The sequence below is a fragment of the Rhincodon typus genome, chromosome 1 (genome assembly GCF_021869965.1).
Source record: "Rhincodon typus isolate 14 chromosome 1, sRhiTyp1.1, whole genome shotgun sequence".
NCBI classification, from domain to species: Eukaryota; Metazoa; Chordata; class Chondrichthyes; order Orectolobiformes; family Rhincodontidae; genus Rhincodon; species Rhincodon typus.
The window spans coordinates 163,361,281-163,385,497 of NC_063332.1; the positions used below are offsets into that span (position 1 = coordinate 163,361,281).

The 24,217-nt window shown below is 42.0% G+C and overlaps 3 protein-coding genes across 4 annotated transcripts in view; all 3 read left to right on the forward strand.

Moving 5' to 3' along the window:
• The window catches only part of hopx (HOP homeobox), an 8,760-nt gene extending 6,545 nt beyond the window's left edge, over positions 1–2,215 (forward strand). The window contains exon 3 of the mRNA XM_020533151.2: positions 1,738–2,215. Coding sequence (XP_020388740.1) covers positions 1,738–1,815 — 78 coding nt within the window. The 3' untranslated portion in view covers positions 1,816–2,215. The remainder of the gene's footprint in view (positions 1–1,737) is intronic.
• The window catches only part of LOC109918329, an 859,583-nt gene that overhangs the window by 108,269 nt on the left and 727,097 nt on the right, over positions 1–24,217 (forward strand). The gene's annotated exons all lie outside the window — the stretch shown is intronic.
• The window catches only part of LOC109933353 (rod cGMP-specific 3',5'-cyclic phosphodiesterase subunit beta-like), a 77,610-nt gene continuing 61,719 nt past the window's right edge, over positions 8,327–24,217 (forward strand). The window contains exons 1-2 of one of the 2 annotated variants that reach the window (XM_048602100.1): positions 8,327–8,791; positions 19,798–19,811. In XM_048602100.1, the coding sequence (XP_048458057.1) occupies positions 8,327–8,791; positions 19,798–19,811 (479 nt within the window). The remainder of the gene's footprint in view (positions 8,792–19,797; positions 19,812–24,217) is intronic. The other variant, XM_048602092.1, reaches the window with a different exon arrangement.

Consider the following 24,217-nt stretch of genomic DNA (forward strand, 5'->3'; position numbering starts at 1 on the left):
CCTCTCTGCTCCTATGATGCTGCTTGGCCTGCTGTGTTCATCCAGCCTTGCACCTTGTTGTCTCGGATTCTCCAGCATCTGCAGTTCCTACTATCTCAGATAAGGAAACTCGTTATGTTTAATATAAATAAGAATTGGCAGTGTCTTGGGCTGTTAAATGGACATCAAATGTGATACAGGAACTGGTTTAGCTAAAGTGTCTTTGTAGCAGCCAAACTACCATAGTGTATTGTTTAATACTGCACCATATTGAACGCCCATTCGTTGATCCCTATTTAACCCAATCAATGCCTCATTCATTCAACCATTTTTAATTCTTATATATTCTGGTATTTACTAGTTTAAATAAGTCTACATGGGAGTACTAAACAGTCTTCACGAGGAGTTATTTGGAACGGATTACAATGTATTGTTCCATATAAAACTGTTTGACATACAAAGAAATGGTAAGTCAATGGGTGTTGATTGGAGTAATGGTCTTTTAAATGTTTGTAATACCTGTTGATGATGGATGCTGACAATATTGCATGGTTGAATCGAAGTGTGAGCTAACTGATGATTTTCAAATTGTTAAACCTGAATCTAACAGTAACACAAGCTGTCAAGTGATCACAAATTATTAATCCTCCTCCTGTAACACTACTTCTCCAGTGTTATCTGACTCAATGTGATTGCACTCATCTGGTTCCTTTTTTTTCTATTTCTCTGAAGTGAGAGAATGAACCACAAAGGCTCATTTTTGCTCCAGCACTGTTGTATCTGGTGGTGCCACAAAATTCTGTGCTTGGTTCCCTCCAGTTTCACATCTACATGCTGCACTTGTGCAACATGATCCAAAAACATAACATTCTCTTGGGAAGTGACACCGAACTCTGCCTCGCTGCCACTGCCTCTTCCTCCTTGATCTCTAAGTTGTTAGACTGCTTGTCTGACACCCAGTTCTACAGAGGGAAAAATTTCCCAAACTAAATATTGGCAAGGCTGAAGCATTGCTTTTTAATGATTATTTGAAGCTAAACCAGATTGTTACAAAACTTAATGTCATATTTGAACTGTATGAGCTTTTGATTGTCTCTCTGCACCTTAACAACAAGATTGCCTATTTCTATCTTTACCATTGCTCAGTTCTCTTCTGGCATAGATTGTCTCATGCTGAAACCCTGATTCATACCTTTTTGTTACTTCTGGACATGTCTCTTTGCCATGTTCCTGCCTAACTTCCTCCCTAGCCTCTATAAATGAGGACATCTAAGACATTGCTGCCCATATCCTAACTCTCTCCATTCCCATTCACTCATTGAATCTCCTGCTGATCTGACTATATAATGCTTCAGTTCTTGTAATTTCTGCCTTGTTTTCAAATCTCTTTGAAACTTGAGCTACACTGAAGTCTGTCTTTAATCTCCTACTGACCTCAGATTTACTTTTCTCTAATTCTTGGCAGTTGAGCATCTCTTGATTTTTAGATGCTCCACCGTTGACAGTTGTGCTTTCAGCTACAATGCACTGAAAGCCTCTCCTACACTGTTTTGCCTCACACTACTGTTCTGTTTCTTAGGTTACACCTTTAAAACCCACCTCCAGTTGAACTTTCAGTCATCTGTCCTAAGATCATTTTCAATGGTTCAGTATTAAATATTGTTTGCTAATACACCTTTTTTTTTTTTTTTGTTTTGCTATGTTAATGGTGCTTATGTTGTTATTTGAGGGCAATAATCTGTTGTTTTGTCTCTTCAGCAATGGTTTAAGCAGCGCTTTGCAAAATGGAGACAAGCAGAAGGATTACCTCCAGAGTGTGGATCTGTCAAAGACTAAAGACTGGTAAACACTGCCATTGCCATCACCATGGAGTCAATTCCATTACGCTGCAGGCTACTTTCATTTCACTGGCTGTATCCAGCAGGAATGCCTCCTTGTTTAGGATCAGAGCTTAATACCTCCTCTCAGTGACTTTGGTTTACTTCTGTGAATTCAAAGTATGTTTGATTTAATATTTTTGCATAGCTTGAGTCTTGTTTGTGGGGTACTCACTTACTTACACTAATTATATGCTAATTTCAATTTAATGTGATTGTTAGATAAGTAAAATTCTTCTTTGGGTTTAAGTGCAATTATTAAATCATTTATCTGTGTGACATTAAATAATATATAATTTGAAATTGAAGACAAGAATGCACTCCTTTCATGCCCTTTAAATAAAAAGCTTAAGTTTTCATTTGCCAAGTCTATTTTGTTCAGAGACAAAGGCTATTTGTCTCCAAAGACCTACTTCTGGAGGAGTGGTGGAATTGGTAAGGAATGGATCTATGAGGTTTACTATTTTTACAGTTCTAAATGAATGATTTGTGTCAAGGCTTGTGTGAAGTGAGTGCTTCATGTATATATTTGTGATTGGAAAGGCAGGGGCTACATGCTGTATTGTTGACATTGGCAATTGTTAATTTATACATCTCCATTACCTTTCCTCCACAATCTATAACTGGTTAGACTGCTTGTCTGTGACACCCAGTTCTACAGAAGGGGAAAGTGGCAAACAAAATATTGGTAAGAATGAAGCTTTCCTTTTTAATGATTAGTTGAAAAACTTGTAAAGCATATCCAGCAGGCTGTGAAGTGTGTTGGGGGACGGTAGGACTGGGGAATGGGTTTGCTCTGTCTCAGAATAGTTAATTCAGTAGTAAGATAAGGAATGTTTGGGAGCTTGTCGCATCTTTGCTAACATTCGGTAAATGTGGCCTGAATTAACCCTGTAGAACATATAGTACACCTATCTTTGTGAGTTTGACTTCTATTGTGACAGTTTGATTTCAGTTTGAAGCGTTCTCATCTCTCCTCTTCAAATGAGTCCCACTGCACTCCTCAAGGAAGAGCAAGAGTTTGAGTCCTGATCCCTTCCTGCCACCTGATATCTGTAGGATGCTGTTGCATGAATTGACTGCTGTGCTGTAATGAGATTGTGCTAAGCAGATCCCTACCAAAAAAATGCAAATTAGAAATCAAGGTGCATTATTTAACTCCCAGTAGTTACTATCAGAGTAGGTCAGATGGCATGGAATTATACCCACAATAGGGTGATGGGAGTTACTGGAATTCTGTTGAAGCTTCAATAATGTGTTGTGAAATACTTTGCTATCTCCTGCTATGAACTCTCAAAATCCCTTATGGTCATATGTCTATCCTAACATCTGCAAATGAGAGGATGCATAATACTGACAATGGTAAGTGCAGACAAACTGATGTTTCTCTCCTATTGCCTCTCCAGATTCAAGAGTATTTATGAAATGAAGGAGTGATTAGAACAGTACTTTCATACGCACTTGCTTGTTATACAATCATTTGAATTGCTACAGTGCAGATCAGGGCCATTCGGCCCATCAAGTCAGTGCTGATCCTCGGAAGAGCATCCCACTCAGACCTTCCCATCCCAGCGTTAATCATGACTAATCCACCTAGCCTGCACATCCCTGACACTATGTGGCAATTTTTAGCATGGCCAATCCACCTAGCCTGCACATCTTTGGACTGGGGAGGAAACCAGAGCACCCAGGGGAAACTCGCGCAAATGCAGGGAGACTGTGCAAACTCCACATGGTCACCCAAAGTTCAAATCGATCCTGGGCCCCTGGTGCTGTGAGGCAGCAGTGCTAACCACTGACCTACCATGCCACTTGCGTTTAATGAGGCCTTGCTGAAAGTCAGCAGAATAGATAGTTTTGTTATATGGAGGTTCTGAACTAAATGTAAACCTTCAGAAAAGAGTTAACTGGCGCACACCTGCCCACTTACACCTACTGCTGCATCTTCCCTAGAGCTTCAACTAATAAGAAGGAGCAGATGTCTGAGGAAAAGTTGTCTACCGTCTGATGCTTGCTGTTCTCTTTTTTTTTTTTTTTCTTTTTTTATTGCAAACTATTAAAAAAATAGAAAGATTCCATTGTCTGTCTGTCTGTCTGTCTGGAGGCACAGAATTCTTAATTCATTCAGTGGATATGACTACTTCCATTAAGGCTTGTTAGGCCATTTCACAACACAAGTTTACCACTTTGCTGGGAGTCTGGAGTCATTACTTAAGCCAAGCCAGGAATGACAGATTTTTTTTTTCTTCCAAAGAAGAATGAGTAAGCCACCTATCTTTTTAACCAGAAATGAGAAGAGAAATCACCAGAGAAACTCAGCAGGTCTTGTAGAGAAAAAAACAGAGCCAGTGAAACTTCTGAAGAAGTTATTTATTTGCCAACATTAGGGTAGAAATGTGACACCTCCTCCCCCACCCCTTACCCCCACCAAGGGACTTTTACTGAAATCACAACAGGAACAACTGAGTGTTTCACCAAGCATAATGAAATTTTAGCTTATAATTTGATGTGATCTGTACCATTTTGAAGGTAATTGCTGGGAGTTAAATAGTTCTGAAGAAGGGTCACTGGACTTGAAACAGTAATTCTGTTTTCTCTCAACAGATGTTGTCAGACCTGCTGAGTTTCTCCAGCAATTTGTTTCAGATTTCCAGCATCTACAGTTTTTTGCTATCTTTCTTTTTACCAGAATCTGATAGCTTTTCTGTATTCAAGATTGATTTTAGTTAATTATATTAAATTCCTTGGCTCCCATGGTGGGGTTTGAATGCCTATATTTCCAGATCATCACTCCCAGTTACTAACTCAGTAGCATAACCATAATGTGGTCGTGTCCCCTAGCTGTTAACATTGAATATTATATTGGATAGAGGCTGAAAGATGTGATGAATGGATATGGAATTCAGGTAAGTAAATATGATTATAATGACTTGCTTAGTGACATTTTGCCTCTAAGTTACTAATCATTTTGAGGAGTGAATTGTATTGATGGGGACTGAGCATAACAAGATGCTTTCAAGCAGGTATGGATGTTTATTCCAGGTAATTGAATATCTTGTGTTAGTGTGCTCTGTGTTCATAGTGAAGGTGGAATCAACAGTCATTTGCTGTCCAGCTTCACTGGTCTGTCGCCACTGCTTGGGAAGGCTTCTGAGACCCCACTGTTTTAAGTTTTTAAGGTGTCGTTTCAGTCTTTCACCATCAAACATCACCGTGAAGTGGAACACCTATTCTAAAATTACTTTGTACTTGAGGGAAAGGAATTGAAAATGGGCCAGGGTTTGAGAAATGCCAAAAATCAACACTGGGAAATCTGAGGGCAACATCAGAGCTGAAGAATTTCAGAAGTGGCATTACCTGTGATGCAGAGGAATGAATGGCAGAGACTAAAGAATGAAAATTGAGTGTTTAATTACTTATTACTTTCAATATTATGTAACAAGTTGATTTTAAGGAGAAAATGTAAACTGAAAGAGCAAACATGCAAGGGCAATAAATAAACCACAAAATAAATAGACAATAAGATTAATTCTTTTTGCTCATGGGTGGTTTATTTATGTAGATCAAATTCAATCCAGTCAATAACCGTAACACTTCAATCAGCATGAATGCTTAGTGATAATTTGCAAAATATCACTATCATACCGCAGTGATATGGATGCTGGTAAGTTAGCTGGCCAGCATGTGATTCAAAATGACAGTAAGTTTGATTCCTGTTCTGTCTGAGAGACTTGAGGTCCTGAATATGGAAGGCAACAGCAAAGTGCCACTGACAAAAATGAAGAAAAGTAACAATAAGAATTGTACAAACTTTGGTAATAAAATACATTTGCTATTTCCTCTACAGATCTAATGTTTTTCATTTTGATGCAAGTCCTGTCTCCAGATCATTAGTATGGAAAGATTTGCGTTTTGAAAGATTAAAATATGTATTGTAAAAGATATAAATACCGCCACATTGATCAACCTAAATTTAGCTTACAAAGTTTATGTATTTAATTTATTACCAAATAATAAGTAAATATATCAACCTTCCTTTAAATATCCTTGTTTGGGGCACAGGAAGCCATTGCTCCAAATCTGTGGGCGTAGTTTGTCCTGATGCTCCTGTTCTAGATATTCCTTCCTGCCACTACCTTTTTTTTTAAGATATGTCTTACCACTCTAAGAGTGAGCACCTTCTTGAACTCTTACTTCAGGAGCTTCACTCCTTCCCTGATATGTCTCCACTTCTCAAATTCTAACATTTGCATCCCAACAAGAGGCAGCCCATTACCTAAACTAAAACTGGCAACATAAGGTACAGTTTGTTGATTATTTTCTAACCAACCTCTTCAGAAGTACTATTGCACACTTCTTGTGTGGGACTTGAACCTGGGCCACCTGTCTCAGTCAGGGATGCTACCACCATGCCACAAGTGCACTAGGAATAATTTTAATTTGTATTACTTTTAAGACTTATAATAGTCAATTTAGCTAGTGCCTGCTCAGTGTAGTCTGAGGAAAATATGGAGGAACATATTTGCAAAACAATTAGAACTGAAAGAACTATAGACTCCTTTATAATGGGGGACTCTTAATTAACCAATTATAAACTGGTATAGTAGTGGAAAGGGCAGAGAGGGGCAAGAATTTCTAGGATGTGTTAAGGAGAATTTTTCCAGCCTAATGAGAACACGTGTTGATGGACTTAGTTCTTGGGAATATGTTGGGCTGTGGTTATTGTAGCAAATGATTTAGGTTGGCTACAAAAAAAAGCACAGAGCAATCAGGGTCAGAATAATTAGCTTGGAGAAAGCCAACTTCAGTGGGGGAAGCATGGATCTGGCCCTGATTAAATTGGAAAGAGTAAACTGTAACTGAATGGTGGGTTGACTTTAAAGAAGCAAGTTCAAGTACAGTCAAGATACATTACTGAAAAGGGGAAGGCAAACGATTCCAGAACTCCCTGCATTGTGAAATCTGTGAAAATCAAGATGAAGCAGGGCGGCTCAATGGTTAGCACTGCTGCCTGACAGTGCCAGGAACCCAGGTTCAATTCCGCAGGCGACTGTTTGCACATTCTCCCATGTCTGTATGGGTTTCCTCCTACAGTCCAAAGATGTGCAGGCTAGGTGGATTGGCAAGGCCAAGTTGTCCACAGTGTGGAGGCTAGAGGAGTTAGCCATTGGGAAATATAGGGTAGGGCCTGGGTGGGATGCCCTTCAGAGGGACTTGAGGGGCTGAATAGCCTGCTTCCACACCGTAGGGATTCTATGATTCTAAGTGTGTTTTAGGTTGGATGTAAGTAGATGATACAACTGAGAGCCGGGCTAATTATAGATGGTTTAGAGGGGAATTGAGGAAAGCAAGTAAGAGGCAGTATGGGAAGAGACTAACGGCTAAACTAGAACAAGGGAGTCTAAAGTCTTCTCTAGCCATCTAAACAGTAAAGGGTAATGAGGAGTGGGCTAATTTGAAGGAGGTGGCATAGCTGAGCTGTTAAACGAATACTTTTCATCTCCCTTTTAGTAAGGAAGAAGATGCTGCCTAAGTCATGGTAAAAAAGGAGTTAATTCAGACACTTGAAGGGATTAAAATTATTGGGTTATAACCTATGTTTGAGTCAACCTGTTTATTATACATCTCTGGAACAGGTGGGGCTTGAACCCAGGCCTCCTGGCGTAAAAATAGGACTACTACCAGTACACCACAAGAGCCCTATTAGGTGGTTATGGTAAATAGCCTGTCAATACTTGGGGGAGGGGAGGGAACTTCCGGCTGAAGCACGTGTGTCAGTGAGTTAACAGGACAACGTTTATAAAATTTGACAATACCGAAGTATTAGCTCCGCAATCTGGTAAAGTTAGAACTAAATTTTTTTTTGTGCTCAGATTTTTTTTTATAAACAATAGAAAAAGGTTTCTCTGCAAGTGAAAAACACTACCACACATTTAATAAGCATAAAAATGTGTTTTATCTGTACTATGATTTGAAACACTAACACCCACAATAACAGGATTGTGTAGATAGTTTAATAGTTAAGATTTACCTCCACTGTCACAGTATAAACGCTGGTCAGAATTAGTCATCTTGGAAAGGATCTTCTCTACATACAAATCTGGTAAGAGACACTAACGTAAGACTAGGACTGGCTGTTAATGTGTCACATGAGACTTGATCAGGCTTCTCTGGTACAATCTGCACGCATCAGCAGTTCACCTTCAACAGTATTAGGAAAATAGTTTGCTGATGACTGTAGAACAGGAGCGAAGCAGTCTCAATAGTTGCAGATGCCCTACAATGAGCTAGCTTCAGTGCAGATATAGCAAACCTGGTGTGTAATATTTACAACACACTGTGGAGCTGGAGGAACACAGCAGGCCAGGCAGCATCAGAAAAGCAGGAAAGTTGACGTTTCGGATCAGGACCCTTCTTCAGTCAATTGAATTCATCAGAATTAGTGCTACGCTCCTTGAACAGTCATCAAAATGAATAGGGAAGCCGCAGAAAAATTTCTCGACTCCAATCCGGAGTTTGCCAAGCAGTACTTTGAGAAGAAACTTCGTCCAGAAACTGTGGCTCAAGTGATGTCAAGGACTGACATCGGTGCTGATATCTCAACATTCAGGGAGATGGGTCAGGTCGAGGAGAGTGAAATTCTCTTTGACCTTATCCGAGATATGCAGGAGAGCATAAATATGGAAAAGGTGGTGTTTAAAACTTTACGGAGGCTTAGTTTCCTGATCCATGCCGACCGAATGAGTCTGTTTATGTACCGGCAAAGAAATGGCACAGGAGAGTTAGCCACCAGGCTGTTCAATATTCACAAAGATGCTGTCATGGAAGATTGCCTTGTCCATCCAGACCACGAGATCGTTTTCCCATTGGATATGGGGATCGTAGGAAGTGTTGCACAGAACAAGAAAACTATAAGTATCCAGAATGTCGCCGAGGTAAGTTTATGAACGTGTTCACAAGGTAAATATTAGAAAGATCTTCAATTCCATGAAAGATTATTCAAAAGGTTGATTGCTTTTGAAGGTTTTATTTTATGCATTCCAAGATTTTGCCTGCCAGAGCCAGTTGATTTAATAGGATTATCCCGTTCAATGTGACAGGTGGAATTAAGATTTAACTTCACTAATTGTATATTTAAATTGTGGATTCTATCTTTGAAGAGAATGAAATATCAAGGGCTTCATATGTGTAGAGACTGAATTCTGTGTGTTGTGTGTGTATGTGTATATATATAGATATTTGCATGTAAAGGTGGAAGAGTAATGGTTAACATTAAAGATGGGAAATTATAACAAGAGAATAGTTTAAACATGCTGGCTCTAGTTTTAATACAAACTGTGTGGATACTTACCAACAGCTTCAACATCAGATTGTATCCTTCATCACTTCATTGAAGTATGGTCAGGTTAAAAAAAACTGACATTAAGTTAAAGATGGACATATTAGGACAGGGTAACCAAAAGCATTGCCAAAGACAGAGATTGTAAGGAGCACCAAAGAATGGGAGAGTCTTTTGAAGAATATTTGTTTTAATCATTTGCGGGATGTGAAGGTCACTAATAAGGCTAGCATTTACTACCCATCCTTAACTGCTGTTGAAGACAGTGATGTGCCACTTTACTGAACATGACCAAAGTAACTTGCTATGTAATTTCAGAGATCAGTTGAGAGCCATGTGGGTCAGAAGTCACATATAAACCAGACTGTTGAGTTAGAACAGCTGATTTCATCTCCTAAAGGACACTCATGAACCAGATGAGTTAACGCCACTGTGGTACTTCCTTGGTCATTAGCAATAATACTGTCTTTAAATTCTATATTTCATTTAACACATTGAAACACATTTGGGGTGGCTCAGTGGTTAGCACTGCTGCCTCACAGCGCAAGGAACCCGGGTTCGATTCCACCCTTGGGCAACTGTCTGTGTGGAGTTTGCATATTCTCCCCGTGTCTGTGTGGGTTTCCTTCGGGTGCTTCAGTTTCCTCCCACAGTCCAAAGATGTGCAGGTTAGGTGGATTGGCCATGCTAAATTGCCCATAGTGTTCAGGGATGTGTACATTAGGTGGGTTATAGGGGGATGAGTCTGGGTGGGATGCTCTGAGGTTCAGTGTGGGCTTGTTGGGCCAAAGGGCCTGTTTCCACACTGTAGGGATTCTATGAAACAGGAGGCCACTGTTTTGTGGTGATTGCTTTTGTCACCCGTGTCAGTTTGAGAGTCTCTCCTCAGATGTTAGCCAGACCTGCTAAGTTTCTGCAACATTGTGTTTGTTGCTGACACAACCTAACTATCCAAGAGTATAGGGTGTAGACCACTGAAGGGCCACCTTCAATAGTGAGAGAAGAAAGAAGTGGATTTACAAGAAGCTATGTTTGGAGGAACATAGAATTCTTGTAGTTTGCAAATTGGAGGAGGTTAGAGAGGTAGGTGGATTTGAATGAGGATGTGACAATGATCCAATGGGAGCCAAGGCAGGTCAGCAAACAAAGGAATAATGGGTGAATGCGACTGATTGGTTTCACAGGTCGGCGCAACATCGAGGGCCGAAGGGCCTGTACTGCACTGTAATGTTCTATGTTCTATGTTCTATGCTGGATGAGTTAGTGCCACCTAAATGTCAAACTAACATTCAAAGAAGAACTGTAGCACATCATTCACAATAGCCTGCAGTTGCTCCAGATATATCTACATTTTGGGTTAGCCATGACCTGACAACCAATAGTCAATTTTAGTTCGCTTTAACTTGTCAATTGCCGCCTCACATAGCCAATCTGTGCCATTTTTCACATATCTGGTAACTAAACCGATAGTAGAATTTGCAATTTGAGATGATATTCCAACTCTTGTTTTCAAAGATGTGCTTGAAGATGATTTAAATCCTCTTGATGTAATCCTGTGACCTGGTTATCATATCTGAGATTACCTTTTCAGGTTAAATCTTATTAATTCCATTCAACTTGGATATCTAAGCTCGACTCCTCTGAAGCAGAAGGCTTATGGATGCACGTAAAAGTATACTGTGTGAATAACAGGAAAGAAAGACTTGCATTTATTTGACTTTTCACAAACACAAACTGTATCAAAGCACTTTTACAGCTGATTAAGTAACTTTTGAAGGGTTGTCTCTTTCGTAATACAGGAAACATGGCAGCCAGTGTATGCAGAGCATGCTCCCAAAAAACAGGAAGGTGATGTGATGTTGATTGAGGCATAAAGAATGGATTCGGTTATAATGCTCCTATTCCTCTTCAAAGTAGTGCTGTGGGATGTTTTTACATCCACCCAAACTGCCAGATTAACAACTCATCTGAAAAACAACATGTTGATTAATACAGCACTCCCTCAGCAGTGCACTGGAGTGTCAGTCTTGAATTTAGTGCTCAAATTGTGAAGCAGAACTTAAATCACTAGGATTATGATTCAGAGACAAGAGTTATGCTACATAGACAAGCTTACAGGTGTCTTTCATCTTTTTCAGTTTAAATCTATTTTATGCTTTTTATGTTTCAGAGTACTTGCAAAGCCTTGGCTCACAGTATAACTAGGAAACAAGTAGGGAACTCCTTTTCAAATTATCTCGGGTATTGCTTCTATCACTACACTACATCCTCTTTGTTGTCAGAAGGTGGTAGAATCATGTTACATCAGACTGTGATTGAGGCTTTGACGTTTGGAATTCCCGTAGGATCTCCCTTGGTCCCTGAAAACTCAATTTTAGGTATCTTTCCGTACTGCCTTTCTCATTGGGGTACACTGGAGAAATTCCTGCATACATGCCAACCATATTCATAAGCTAAAACAGAATAAACAAATAGGAGCAGAAACTTAAACATTTGATAATAATTGCATGTATTTTACAGTAATTGATCAAAGCTATATTCTTCTTACGACTGATTGCAACTTCCAAACAAACCTGTGATTTAATTTTTGACGTAGTAAACATGTTTCATCTTAACTAAACTATTTATTTGCCATTTGGAGGTTCATGTAAACTCAAGCATCTTCAACACATCCTTGAACTCATTGATATAAAAGCAGACGAGAAGATGAATAATCAAGAATGTTTGAAACAGCTATCAAGGTCAACAAGATTTAAATAATTGTCTCGAGTTCAAAGCAGCGACCAATCAACCAAATTATAGAAAATGAATAACGTACCATGCTTGTATTGGAATTGAATGATTTATCCACACCCGTAACCTATATTTTTTGTAGATGACAAATGATTGCAACAAAGTAAACCGAACCATTCTTCTGCAACCAAAATTATTCTCAATGCTGCTGCAGCATGACAATATATGAAACAAAATCACAAAATCTGAAAAATTGCTTGGGGCATACAAGATTATTTTCAGATTTAGACAAGGTAGACAATAAAAGCTGTTCCCTTTGCTGATGGTATGAATACCAGGGGAACCCAACTTAACGGCTTTGGAGAAGAGAAATGATGTGAGGAAGAACTTTTGTAGACACTCAGTTGAAATAATCTGGAACTTGCCTATGAGGATGTGCAAGTTGAGTTAATTCATGATTTCAAAAGAAAGTTAGATAGACACTTGAGGGAAATTAATTTTCAGATCTTTGGAAATAGCGTAGGGCAATGGGGCTGTCTGGATTGCCCTACAGAAATCTGACGTGCAGTTGATGGGCTGAATAGCCTCCTGTGTTTTTTTTCATAGAATCCCTACAATGTGGAAACAGGCCCTTCGGCCTAACGAGTCCACACCACCCCTCGGAGCATTCCACCCAGACCCATCCCTATAACCCACCTAATCTACACATCCCTGAACACTATGGGCAATTTAGCGTAGCCAATCCACCTAGCCTGCACATCTTTGGACTGTGGGAGGAAACCGAAGCACCTGGAGGAAATCAACGCTCCCAGGATGAGGCATTCCATTCCTGTACATCTCAGATGTCCTCATTTTTTAAGGACCGCAACTTCCCCCCACCTCAGTGGTCGAGAATGCCCTCGACTGTGTCTCCCGCATTTCCCGGAACTCATCCCTCACACCCCCTCCCTGCAATAACAACCAAAAAAGAATTCCCCTCGTCCTCACGTACCACCCCACCAACCTCCGGATCCAACGCATCATCCTACGACACTTCCGCCATCTGCAATCCGACCCCACTACCAAAGACATTTTTCCCTCCCCACCCTTATCTGCTTTCCGGAAGGATCACTCTCTCCGTGACTCCCTTGTCAGCACCACACTCCCCTCCAGCCCCACCACACCTGGCACTTTTCCCTGCAACCGCAGGAAGTGCTACACCTGCCCCTACAGCTCCCCCCTCACCCCCATCCCAGGCCCCAAGAAGACTTTCCACATCAAGCAGATGTTCACCTGCACATCTGCTAATGTGGTATACTGCATCCGCTGTTCCTGTTGTGGCCTCCTCTACATCGGGGAAACCAAGCGGAGGCTTGGGGACCGCTTTGCAGAACACCTACGCTTGGTTCGCACTAAACAACTGCACCTCCCAGTCGCGAACCATTTCAACTCCCCCTCCCATTTCTCAGACGACATGTCCATCCTGGGCCTCCTGCAGTGCCACAACGATGCCACCCGAAGATTGCAGGAACAGCAACTCATATTCCACTTGGGAACCCTGCAGCCCAATGGTATCAATGTGGATTTCACAAGCTTCAAAATCTCCCCTCCCCCTACCGCATCGCAAAACCAGCCCAGCTTGTCCCCGCCTCCCTAACCTGTCCTACCTCCCACCTCTCCCCTCCTCCCACCTCAAGCCCCACCCCCATCTCCTACCTACTAACTTCATCCCCCCTCCTTGACCTGTCCGTCCTCCCTGGACTGACCAACTCCTCCCTACCTCCCCACCTACACTCACCTTCACTGGCACCATCCCCGCCTCTTTGACCTATCTGTCTACTCTCCACCTATCTTCTCCTTTATCCATCTTCTATCCGCCTCCCCCCTCTCCCTATTTATTTCAGAACCCCTTTCCCCTCCCCCATTTCTGAAGAAGGGTCTAGGCCCAAAACGTCAGCTTTCCTGCTCCTCGGCCTGCTGTGTTCATCCAGCTCTATACCTTGTTATCGCAGACATGGGGAGAACGTGCAAACTTCACACAGACAGTCACCCGAGGGCAGAATTGAACCCGGGTCCCTGGCGCTGTGAGGCAGCAGTGCTAACCACTGAGCCACCTTGCCACCTAAAGAATCAATCAGGGCTCGTCTGGGATTTGAACCAGGGACCTCTTGGATCTCCATGGTATACAATCTCCAAAGCAAGAACCATACCCCTAGACCAACAATTGTAATGACTATGACAACATTGCCTTCGTTTGTTACAGTCATCATTTAACCATCAATATTTAATTACAATACATAATGCAGGTGTCGATCATGTTCCTTAATGATTTGCTGCAAAGTAGATAAGGCCTAGGATAATAAACTGATAAGTTGACATGTCTCAGTAAATTTTAGATAAGTGAGGGTAATTTACACTTCTAGTAGGGGCACAAAACAAGCAGTAACAGGTTATAGAATCACAGGATGTAATCACACAGAAATGACCATTTAGCTTATTGTGCCTGTACCAGATCTTTGAAAGAGTGATAGATGATAGTGAAAACATAAAACGAGCAGCAATATGTAATGGATGGCAGCAAATCTACCATTGCTTTGGGTTAGCTTCAGCTGAAAATGAAAGTTATCTTCTAGTAACAATCCAATACAAATTATTCTGTATCGCCTAATTGCCCTGTTAAAGCAAGTGATTTGGAGAGCTGCTTCATCCTTCTACAGGTGAGTAAATTTTGAAGTTATTGCGAAGTTAGTGTGATTTTCTGTCCAGGTGTTAAGTTGGAAAAACTTACCAGAGGCAGTGAAAATACCAGTTTCTAAATGAGTGAATAATGACTGAGCATTGTCAGTAAGATCCTTTGTTACAATGACATTGGCTGTGTTGTATTCCAGTGTACAGTTGCAAAGAATCTTCAAAATGTTATTAACTGTCTGAGACTTGATGAGTATTTTCTCATCAAACAAACGTTTGTATATTTTTCAGTCAAGTCCTATCCATATAACTATGATATAAATACACCTAATTATCAATGCCTTTAATCTATGTAAAATCTTTTCAGAACCTAATATAGTTCATTCCCTGTAACCAAGAGTTTCATCTGGAGGGATGAATATTGAATTAATTTAGGATTTAACTTCGAAAAACTGAAGGCCCAAACTTTGTATCTATACATGAAAAATTGAAATCAGTATGGCAAATGGAAAGTGGCATATTCTGAGATACAAGCTTACCTAGTATTAGTTGCCTACACAAAATTACAATAAAATGCTTGCACACTCAGCACAAGATTCCATTATTCCTGTTAATTACTCAGATCATAGCACTTGGGTCATAATTAGCTTCATTGCCCTTCTCTAGCTGTCTTCTGAAGAGTCCGAAGTATCCTTTTTGGGATCAAATGGTAAATACTTTCAGGCAAGGTCTTATAACCCAATTGCTACCTTTATAATAAACAGACCTAGTCATGTGACTCAGGAGCAAGTTCACTTTGACATAGCTCTCTGTTACTTCACTTGGAGCTTTCAGAAGTGGGTGATACTGAATCCCAAGACTCCCTTCCTGTCATATTAACTTACGTCCATCAATGTTATAGTATGTCCCTAGGTGGCTGTGTGATAGCATAGATTCAATTTTCGCATTGGCTGAGGCTACCATGAAGGTCCCACCTTCTCAACCTTACCCCTCGCCTGAGGCATAGAGGTCCTCAGGTTAACCACTACCAGTTTCTCAATAAGAAAAGAGCAGCCTTATAGTCTGGTAGAACAATGACAACTTTACCTTTATATCCCTGAATGCTGCACAACTGTGCCTGTGACTACATCTGGAATGTGAAGGAATGCAAAAAGAGAAGCAACATAAATAGCCATGTTTGTCTCTAAACAAGGCCATAATACTTCACACAGATCCTTTAATGCTTCTTAAATTGTATTAAACTGAAACCTACCACTTGATTAGCTTTGGCCTGCAGAATCCTAATGACCTAATCTACATCATATGTTACCCTGCTCCACGCAGAATGCATTTGTAATGTGCAGATATTAGCACTGACCTCTGGCATTTCCAAAATTTTTCTCTGAATAACAATCAATGTACACACATCCTCCTTCAGCTCTCGATATAAACTGCTTGACTAATTCTTCTGCCGTGCTTTGTCTTCATCTATATTTCTGACCAAATCACCATACGAGGCCCTTTTGTTTCTTTAATCATTGTGGACACAAACACATTCCCAGTATTCCAACTGTGTTCAGATATTGTCAATAGTTGTGAAGCTGGAAAAGCACAGCAGGTGAGACAGCATCCAAGGAGCAGAAAAGTCAGCGTTTTGGACTGAAACCTGTTGTCAGGACTGACAGCCCAAAATGTTGACTTTCCTGCTCCTCGGAAGGTGTCTGACCTGCTGTACTTTTCCAGCTTCATATCTCTTGACTCGGTGTTCACATATTATTCTTTCTAAAATCAATTCAGGTTGTCTAATATTTGGTTTTAATTAGCGTAGTTGCTTTTTTTTCCCACATTTCCCTGCTGAACCTTTAACCTATGCTACTTAAATAAAGCTAAAGTAGCATTTTAAAGAAACTTTCAGTGCTTCCTCTCTTACTTTGATGAATTCTGCCTTAGTGAGCAGAACCAGTCTTGTAACCAAATACTGAAATCCATGATTCTACTATTTCAATCGGCAGCACACTCTTTATCATGTGGAAACCTGAACAAATGTCTTGGATAGCACACTCTCAGTTAAGAGAACCTGACTTTTGTTTCTTTTCTTTCTCATTCATTCATGAGATGTGGGTATCACTGGCGAGTCAGCAGTTAATGTCCATCCCAAACTGCCCTTGGGAAGATGATGGTCAGCTGCTGTCTTGAACCACTCATCATCTTTGGCAATCACTTGCTAACAAATATGATTTTCCACTTCGGAAATTCTGTGTCACTGGTTCTGTGGGTCCTTGTGTGGCTGATGAGCCTGATCCTAGAGCCATAATTCCAACCACATATTTGGCAAGTCTCTGGGAAGTGGAATTGAACCTTGGCCTCGAGACTGCTGGCCTTCCTTTCTCCAGTACCTTTTCTGTACTTTCTCTTGCCGATGGGTGTTCTCAAAGAACTGTGTCCCTTCATACAAGAGATTCCTCCAGGTGGGTTTCTTCTGAATGAGGGTCTCCTACATGTTCATGTCAATGTTGCATTTCTTGAGAAAAGCCTTCAGGCAGTCTTTGAAATGCTTCGTTTGTCCTCCCTCATTTGAGTGCCTTCCTTGAGCTGGGCATAAATAATTTAGATTAGATTAGATTGGATTAGATTTATTCATTGTCACTTGTATACGAACACAGTGAAAACTGTTTAGTGTTGCCAAGCTCCGGCGCCAATTTGAAATACAGAAAATAAAGCAAGAAAATGGAGCAAGATATTTATTTTGGCAAGGTATGTGCTTTGGCAGTTAGAAAACTCGGGCATCCTAAGCACGTGGACAGCCCTGAGGAGTTGGTTTTGAATGATAATGGCCTTGATGTTGGAGCTATTGGTTCCTTCAAGGATGCTGATGTTAGTATACCTGTCCTCCCAGCTGATGTGCAGAATTCATCTCAAACAAGTTTGATGGTACTTGTTGAGGTGACATCTGTACATGGTCCAAGTTCCAGAGCCATATAGAAGAAATCCAACAAGTAAACAACGCCAACCTCGCTTGTGGAACTTCAGTACGCAAATAACGTCATCTCTGTTCTCTTGCAAGAGCACCTTCAAACCTCACTTAACACTTTTGCAGAAGCGTACCGAAGAATTGGTCTCAGCCTCAACCACATGCAGAATCAAATCCTTTACCAGCCTGTCCTGGGTCAAATTCCGGTCCATCCCTCTCTTAAAATCAAAGGAGAAATCCTCCCAAATGTAGAACATTTTGCCTGCCTGGTAAGCTACCTCTCATCTAAAGCTGACATTGATGCGGAAATTCGACATCGCATCCAATCTGCGAGCACCACCTGAGGGCACCTAAGTCTTCGGTGGTTGTGACATTTATGCTGATACCAAGATCCTTGCGTATAAGTCTGTAGATGTGAGGATGGAAAAGCACAACAGGTCAGGCAGCATCAGAGGAGCAGGAAAGTCGACGGGTTTCGGCCGGAAACGTGGACTTTCCTGCTCCTCTGATGCTGTCTGATCTGCTGTGCATTTCCAGCCTCACACCTACAGACTCTGGCTTCCAGCATCTGCAGTCCTTATCGTCTCCTTGTGTATATGGCAGTCATTCTTCCAAATCTTTTATTTTGAATGGCTACAGTCAACTGGGAATAGGTGCAGACACACACACAGTGCTATTAGGAAGGGAGTCCCAGGATTTTAATGCAGTGACAGAGGAATGGCAATAGAGCTTCAATTGAAGATGACGTGTTACTTGGAGGGCACTTATAGGTGGTGATACTGCTGGGGCCTTGACTGTCCTTGACAATCTAGATGGTAGATGTTGAGGATTGGAAGATGCCATTGAAGAAGCCTTGGTGAGTTGCTGTGGTACATCTTGTAAGTGCTACAAACCGTTGCTATAGTGCTCTGGTGGTGGAGGGAGTTGGTGTTGGTGGATAGGATGACAATCGAGTGGGCTGCCTTGACTTAGGTGGTGTTAAACTTATTGAGTGTTGTTGAAGCTGTACTCACCTAGAAATAGAGAGTATTCCATCACCCTTCTGATTTATACCTTATAGGTTGTGGACTTTGGGGAGTCAGGAAGTGAATTAGTTGCTTACGAATTCCTAGCCTCTGACTTGCTTTTGTGGTTGTAGTATTTTTTTAAGTCTGCTCTGGTTCATTTTCTCATCAATGCTAACCCCCAGGATGTTGATAGTCGTGGTAATGCCATTTAATTATTTGTTTTTTGAGATGTGGGGTGACTCTGATAAGGTTGTCTTTCTTGGTCAATCCTAGCTGCCTGTTACTAACGCCTTCTCCTTGTCGTTCTTTTTTGATTTAGCTCTAAAATGTCGTGAGTTCCAGCGTGTTGGTTGAGTGATGATATGTGACCTGAGGGTGATGATATTCTCATTACATTACTGCCCTTATTCCGCCTATTGGTAGAGATCATAGAGCAGAGAGGTACCCTCAAAGTGAATTTCTTCAGTAGATCCTATACATTGCACAGACTTTACTACAGCCATGGTGCGTCAGTAATTCAGTTCCAAGGCTGGGGCATTAATTAAGTTAATTTTAATTTCTTTGCAGTTAAATGTTGCACAAGCATTGTTGTGGCTGTTACTCCTAAAACTGAGTGGTGAGTATTCCACCAACAACTCTGATGTGAACCTTCTAGATAGAGAGAAGGGTTTGAGGGTTTAGGAAATGAACCACTGACCATACACTAGCTTTTGCGCTGATCCTGTGGGCATAGCATTGGTATCCTGATCCAGTTAACCCCGGTGTCAATACTCAAAATACTGACAGTGAGACACTTGCCGACTATTGAAGATCAGTGGGAAATAGATGGCTTTACTCTTGATTGAGCTGATTGATACCTAGCTCGGAAATGCCAGAAATTCCACTTGACACATATCAGGAGAAATGGCACAATGGGTTGTTGTTTACAGAGGAACCCACTCATGTGGAAAAGTGCCAGTAAATGTGTAATTACCAATGTACAAAAGAGATTAAGTTAATTTCTATTTTTGGCTTTTAACAAAGAGATCAATATGGGCTGCTTCATTATTGGAATTTCTTATTTCCATAAATCGCTTTTTCCCATGTGAATGTCACCAGAAGATTCCTTAGATAATCTTTTAAACTATCCCATCTTATCTTTTGATTTTTTTTTATCTGCACTGAAATAGTTTCCCATTTCAGTCTTTAGTTTTGATGAGCAGCGATAACCTCTATTTTTTGTGTTCTCAGTGCAGAAGTATTAAGGATTCTAAGGCATGGTGTATTATGTTTGATCGTGGTGGCGTGGGTCTACCAGTTAGGAGGTTTTGGGCAGCATGGTAGCTCGGTGGTTAGCACTGCTGTCTCGCAGCATAAGGGACCCCGGTTTGATTCCAACCTTGGGTGGCTGTCTGTATTTGCACATTCTTCCTGTGTCTTCATGGATTTCCTTCAGGTGCTCCAATTTCCTCTCACAGTCCAAAGATGTGCAGGTTATTTGGGTTGGCCATGCTAAATTGCCCTGTAGTGCCCAGGCATGTGCAGGCTAGGTGGATTAGCCATGGCAAATGCAGGGTTACAAGGATAGGGTAAGGGGGTAGGTCTGGGTGGATGCCCTTCAGAGGGTTACGTGGACTCAGTAGGCCAAACGGCCTGCTTCCACACTGTAGGGATTCTACATTTTACGATGAGCTGTATTGTGTTTGTTGGTGTGACCTCGGCGTGGGAACAACAACAGCAAATCCATCCCTGTTGACCCTGCAAAGTCCTTCTTACCAACATCCTAGGGCTAGTGTTAAAATAGGGAGAGCCGCCTCCCAACAGTGGCCTGACATTTATACTTGTAGAGTCGTTCCTCACATACAATATCCCAGAAAACATTTCTGTCCCACTGGCAGAACAGGCGCAGCAGAGGTGGCAGCAGAGTGCTATACCCTTAGTGGGCAGTTGTCCTTAACATTGACTCTGGAACTCATGAAGACTCAATGCATCAGATAAAACATGGGCAAGGGAATCTCCTGCTGAATACTACATACCAGCGACACCCTCAGCTAATGAATCACTATTCCCCCATGTTGAACACCACTTGGAAGAAACACTGAAGGTGGCAAGCTGTGAGTCTGGGTCTGCGCTAGGTGGTGAAGGAACTGACATTAGGGAAAAACATACTTGACCTCGACATCACCAACCTGCCTGCCTGCAGATGCATGGTTCTAGTACTGTATCAGGTGCAGTGACCCACCACAGAATCATTGTGGAGATGAAGTCCCCCGCTTCACATTAATAATACCTTACATAATGTTGTTTGCCACTATCAATGTGCTAAATGGGACAGACTTCAAGCAGATCCAAGCAACTCCAGCCTGGGTATCTGCAAGACACTGTGGGCCATCAGCAGCAGCAATGCAATCATGGTCCGGTATATTCCCCAACTCTACGATTACCATCAAACTCAGGGATCAACCTTGGTCAATGGAGAGTGCAGGAGGGCATGCCAGGAACAGCATCGGGCATGTTTAAAAATGAGGTATCAAACTGGTTAAGCTTCAAACAGGTGAAACCTGCATGCCAAACACCATAAGCAGCAAGTGATAGACAGAGCTGTGGTGATTCCACAGCCAATGGATCAGATCTAAGCTTTGCAAGCCTGCCACATCCAGTCATGAATGGTGTGGACAATTAAACAACTCACAGGAGAAGGAGCCTCCACAAATATACCAACCAGTCTACTCTCGATCATCAGTGAAGAGATGGTAGGTATCATCAACACTGCCATCAAGTAGCGCTTGCTTGGCAATAACCTGCTCAGTAATGCTCAGTTTGGAACACTCAGCTTCTGACCTCAGTACAGTGTTGGTCCAAGCATGGACATGAGTCAAACTCCAGAGGTGAGGCCTGAGTAACTGCCTTTGACATCAAGGCTGCATTTGACCAATTGTGGTGTTGAGAAACCACTGGAGTCAATGGGAATCATGGGAAAGCTCTCTAGAGATTGGAATAAATACCTACAAGAAAATGTTTGTGGTTGTTGGGGTTTAGTCATCTCATTTCCAGTAGATCACTGCAGGCAGTCCTTAGGCAGAGCCATCTTCAGGTGTTTCATTAATAACCTTCCCTCCATCATAAGCTCAGAAGTGTGAATGTTCAGGGATGATTGCACAGTGTTCAGCATCATTCATGGTTCCTCAGATACTGAAGTAGTCCATGTCCAAATGCAGCAAGACCAACTAGGTTTTGGGCTGACAAGTGCCAAGTGCCATACAAGTACCAGACAATGACCATCTCCAACAAGAGACAGTTTAACCTTCACCCCTTGACATTCAATGGCATTACAATTGTTGAATCGTCCACTATCAATATCTTGACCAGATACTGAACTGGCTTAGTCCTATAACTGCCATGGTTGCAAGAGCAGACTTGGGGTTAGAAACCTTACAATGAATAACACTCCTTCTAAATCCCCAAAGCCTGTACACCATCTACAAGGTACAAGTCAGGTGTGTGATGGAATACTCCCACTTGCCTGATGAGTGCAGTTCCAACAATTTTCAAGAAGTTTGGCACTATCCAGGACAAATTACCCAATCAATTGGCACCAGATAAACAAACATTCAGTTGCTACACTGCCAATGGATAACAGCAGTGTGTATTATATACAAGATGCATTGCAGAAATTCACCCATTCACCTTGGACAGCACCTTCCAAACCTATAAATGCTTCCATCTAGAAGGACAAGGACAGCAGATACATGGGAACACCATCACCTGCAAAGTTCCCTTCCAAGCATCTCACCATCCTGACTTGGAAATATATCACCATCCCCTGTCACTGAGTCAAAATCCTGGAACTCCTTCTCTAAAATTATTGTGGGATACCTAAAAATCACCACCTTCTTCTCAAGAGTAAATAGGGATGGAAATTAAGTGCTGATCTCGCCAGTGATGCCACAGCCCCTAAATCAATAGAAGTAATGTGGTGTGTTGTGTTCTATAGGTATTGTGGTGGTACGGTATATTCTGTTTTGTAATCTGATGGCATAGTGTTATGAGTTTGGTATTGTGAATTATGTTTCTGATTTGGCAAATTATGTTTGGTAGTCTGATATGTGCATTCTGTTTGGTAATGTGATAATATAGAGCATTCTGGTTTTCTACTAGCAACAAACCTTTTATTTACTGGCCACTATGGGACCAGGAATGGTTGATCAAATATTCCAGTTGATCACGAGGTCCAAATCATCAATGTGAAAACATTGAGTAATAGAAACATAATGCAAGGGATATATACATCACTGCTTTGCAGCATAAATCACTTAATGTAACTTTGTCTTAAAAAAAACTTACTGGCAGAATGCCTTCTCACTCGCACCCTCAACTGACTACTCGAACATTGTAGAGATTGTGATAATGCAGTAAACTTCCGGTCTTTTACATATATAGTTTTTGACAGTTTATCAAGAGTCCCTGTTCATTTAAGGAGCCAGTTTTTGTAGATTACGTGGAACAATCCCTCTTCGATACCTACACTGGCCCTAAACCCCACCTCTTCCTCTGTTACATTGATGACTGTATCAGCGCTGCCTCGTGCTCCCACGAGGAGCTCGAACAGTTCATCCACTTCACCAACACCTTCCACCCCAACCTTAAGTTCACCTGAACCATCTCTAATACCTCGCTCTCCTTCCTGGACCTCTCTGTCTCCATCTCTGGCAACCACCTAGAAACCGATAACCATTTCAAGCCCACCAACTCCCACAGCTACCGAGAATACACCTCCTCCCATCCACCTTCTGCAAAAATGTTCCCAATTCCTTCGCCTCCGCCGCATCTGCTCCCAGGATGAGGCATTCCACTCCCGTACATCTCAGATGTCCTCGTTTTTCAAGGACCGCAACATTGCCCCCCTCAGTGGTCGAGAACGCCCTCGACCGTGTCTCCCGCATTTCCCGCAACTCATCCCTCACACCCCCTCCCCGCAATAACAACCAAAACAGAATCCCCCTCGTCCTCACGTACCACACCACCAACCTCCGGATCCAACGCATCATCCTCCGACACTTCCGCCATCTGCAATCCAACCCCACCACCAAAGACATTTTTCCCTCCCCACCCTTAACTGCTTTCAGTAGGGACCATTCTCTCCATAACTCCCTTGTCTGCTCCACACTCCCCTCCAGCCCCACCACACCCGGCACTTTTCCCTGCAACCGCAGGAAGCGCTACACCTGCCCTTACACCTCCCCCCAAACCCCCATCCCAGGCCCCAAGAAAACTTTCCACATCAAGCAGATGTTCACCTGCACATCTGCTAATGTGGTATACTGCATCCACTGTTCCCGTTGTGGCCTCCTCTACATCGGGTAAACCAAGTGGAGGCTTGGGGACCGCTTTGCAGAACACCTACGCTCGGTTCGCACTAAACAACTGCACCTCCCAGTCGCGAACCATTTCAACTCCCCCTCCCATTCCTCAGACGACATGTCCATCCTGGGCCTCCTGCAGTGCCACAACGATGCCACCCGAAGGTTGCAGGAACAGCACCTCATATTCCGCTTGGGAACCCTGCAGCCCAATGGTATCAATGTGGACTTCACAAGCTTCAAAATCTCCCCTCCCCCCACTGCATCCCAAAACCAGCCCAGCTCATCCCCGCCTCCCTAACCTGTCCTTCCTCCCACCTATCCCC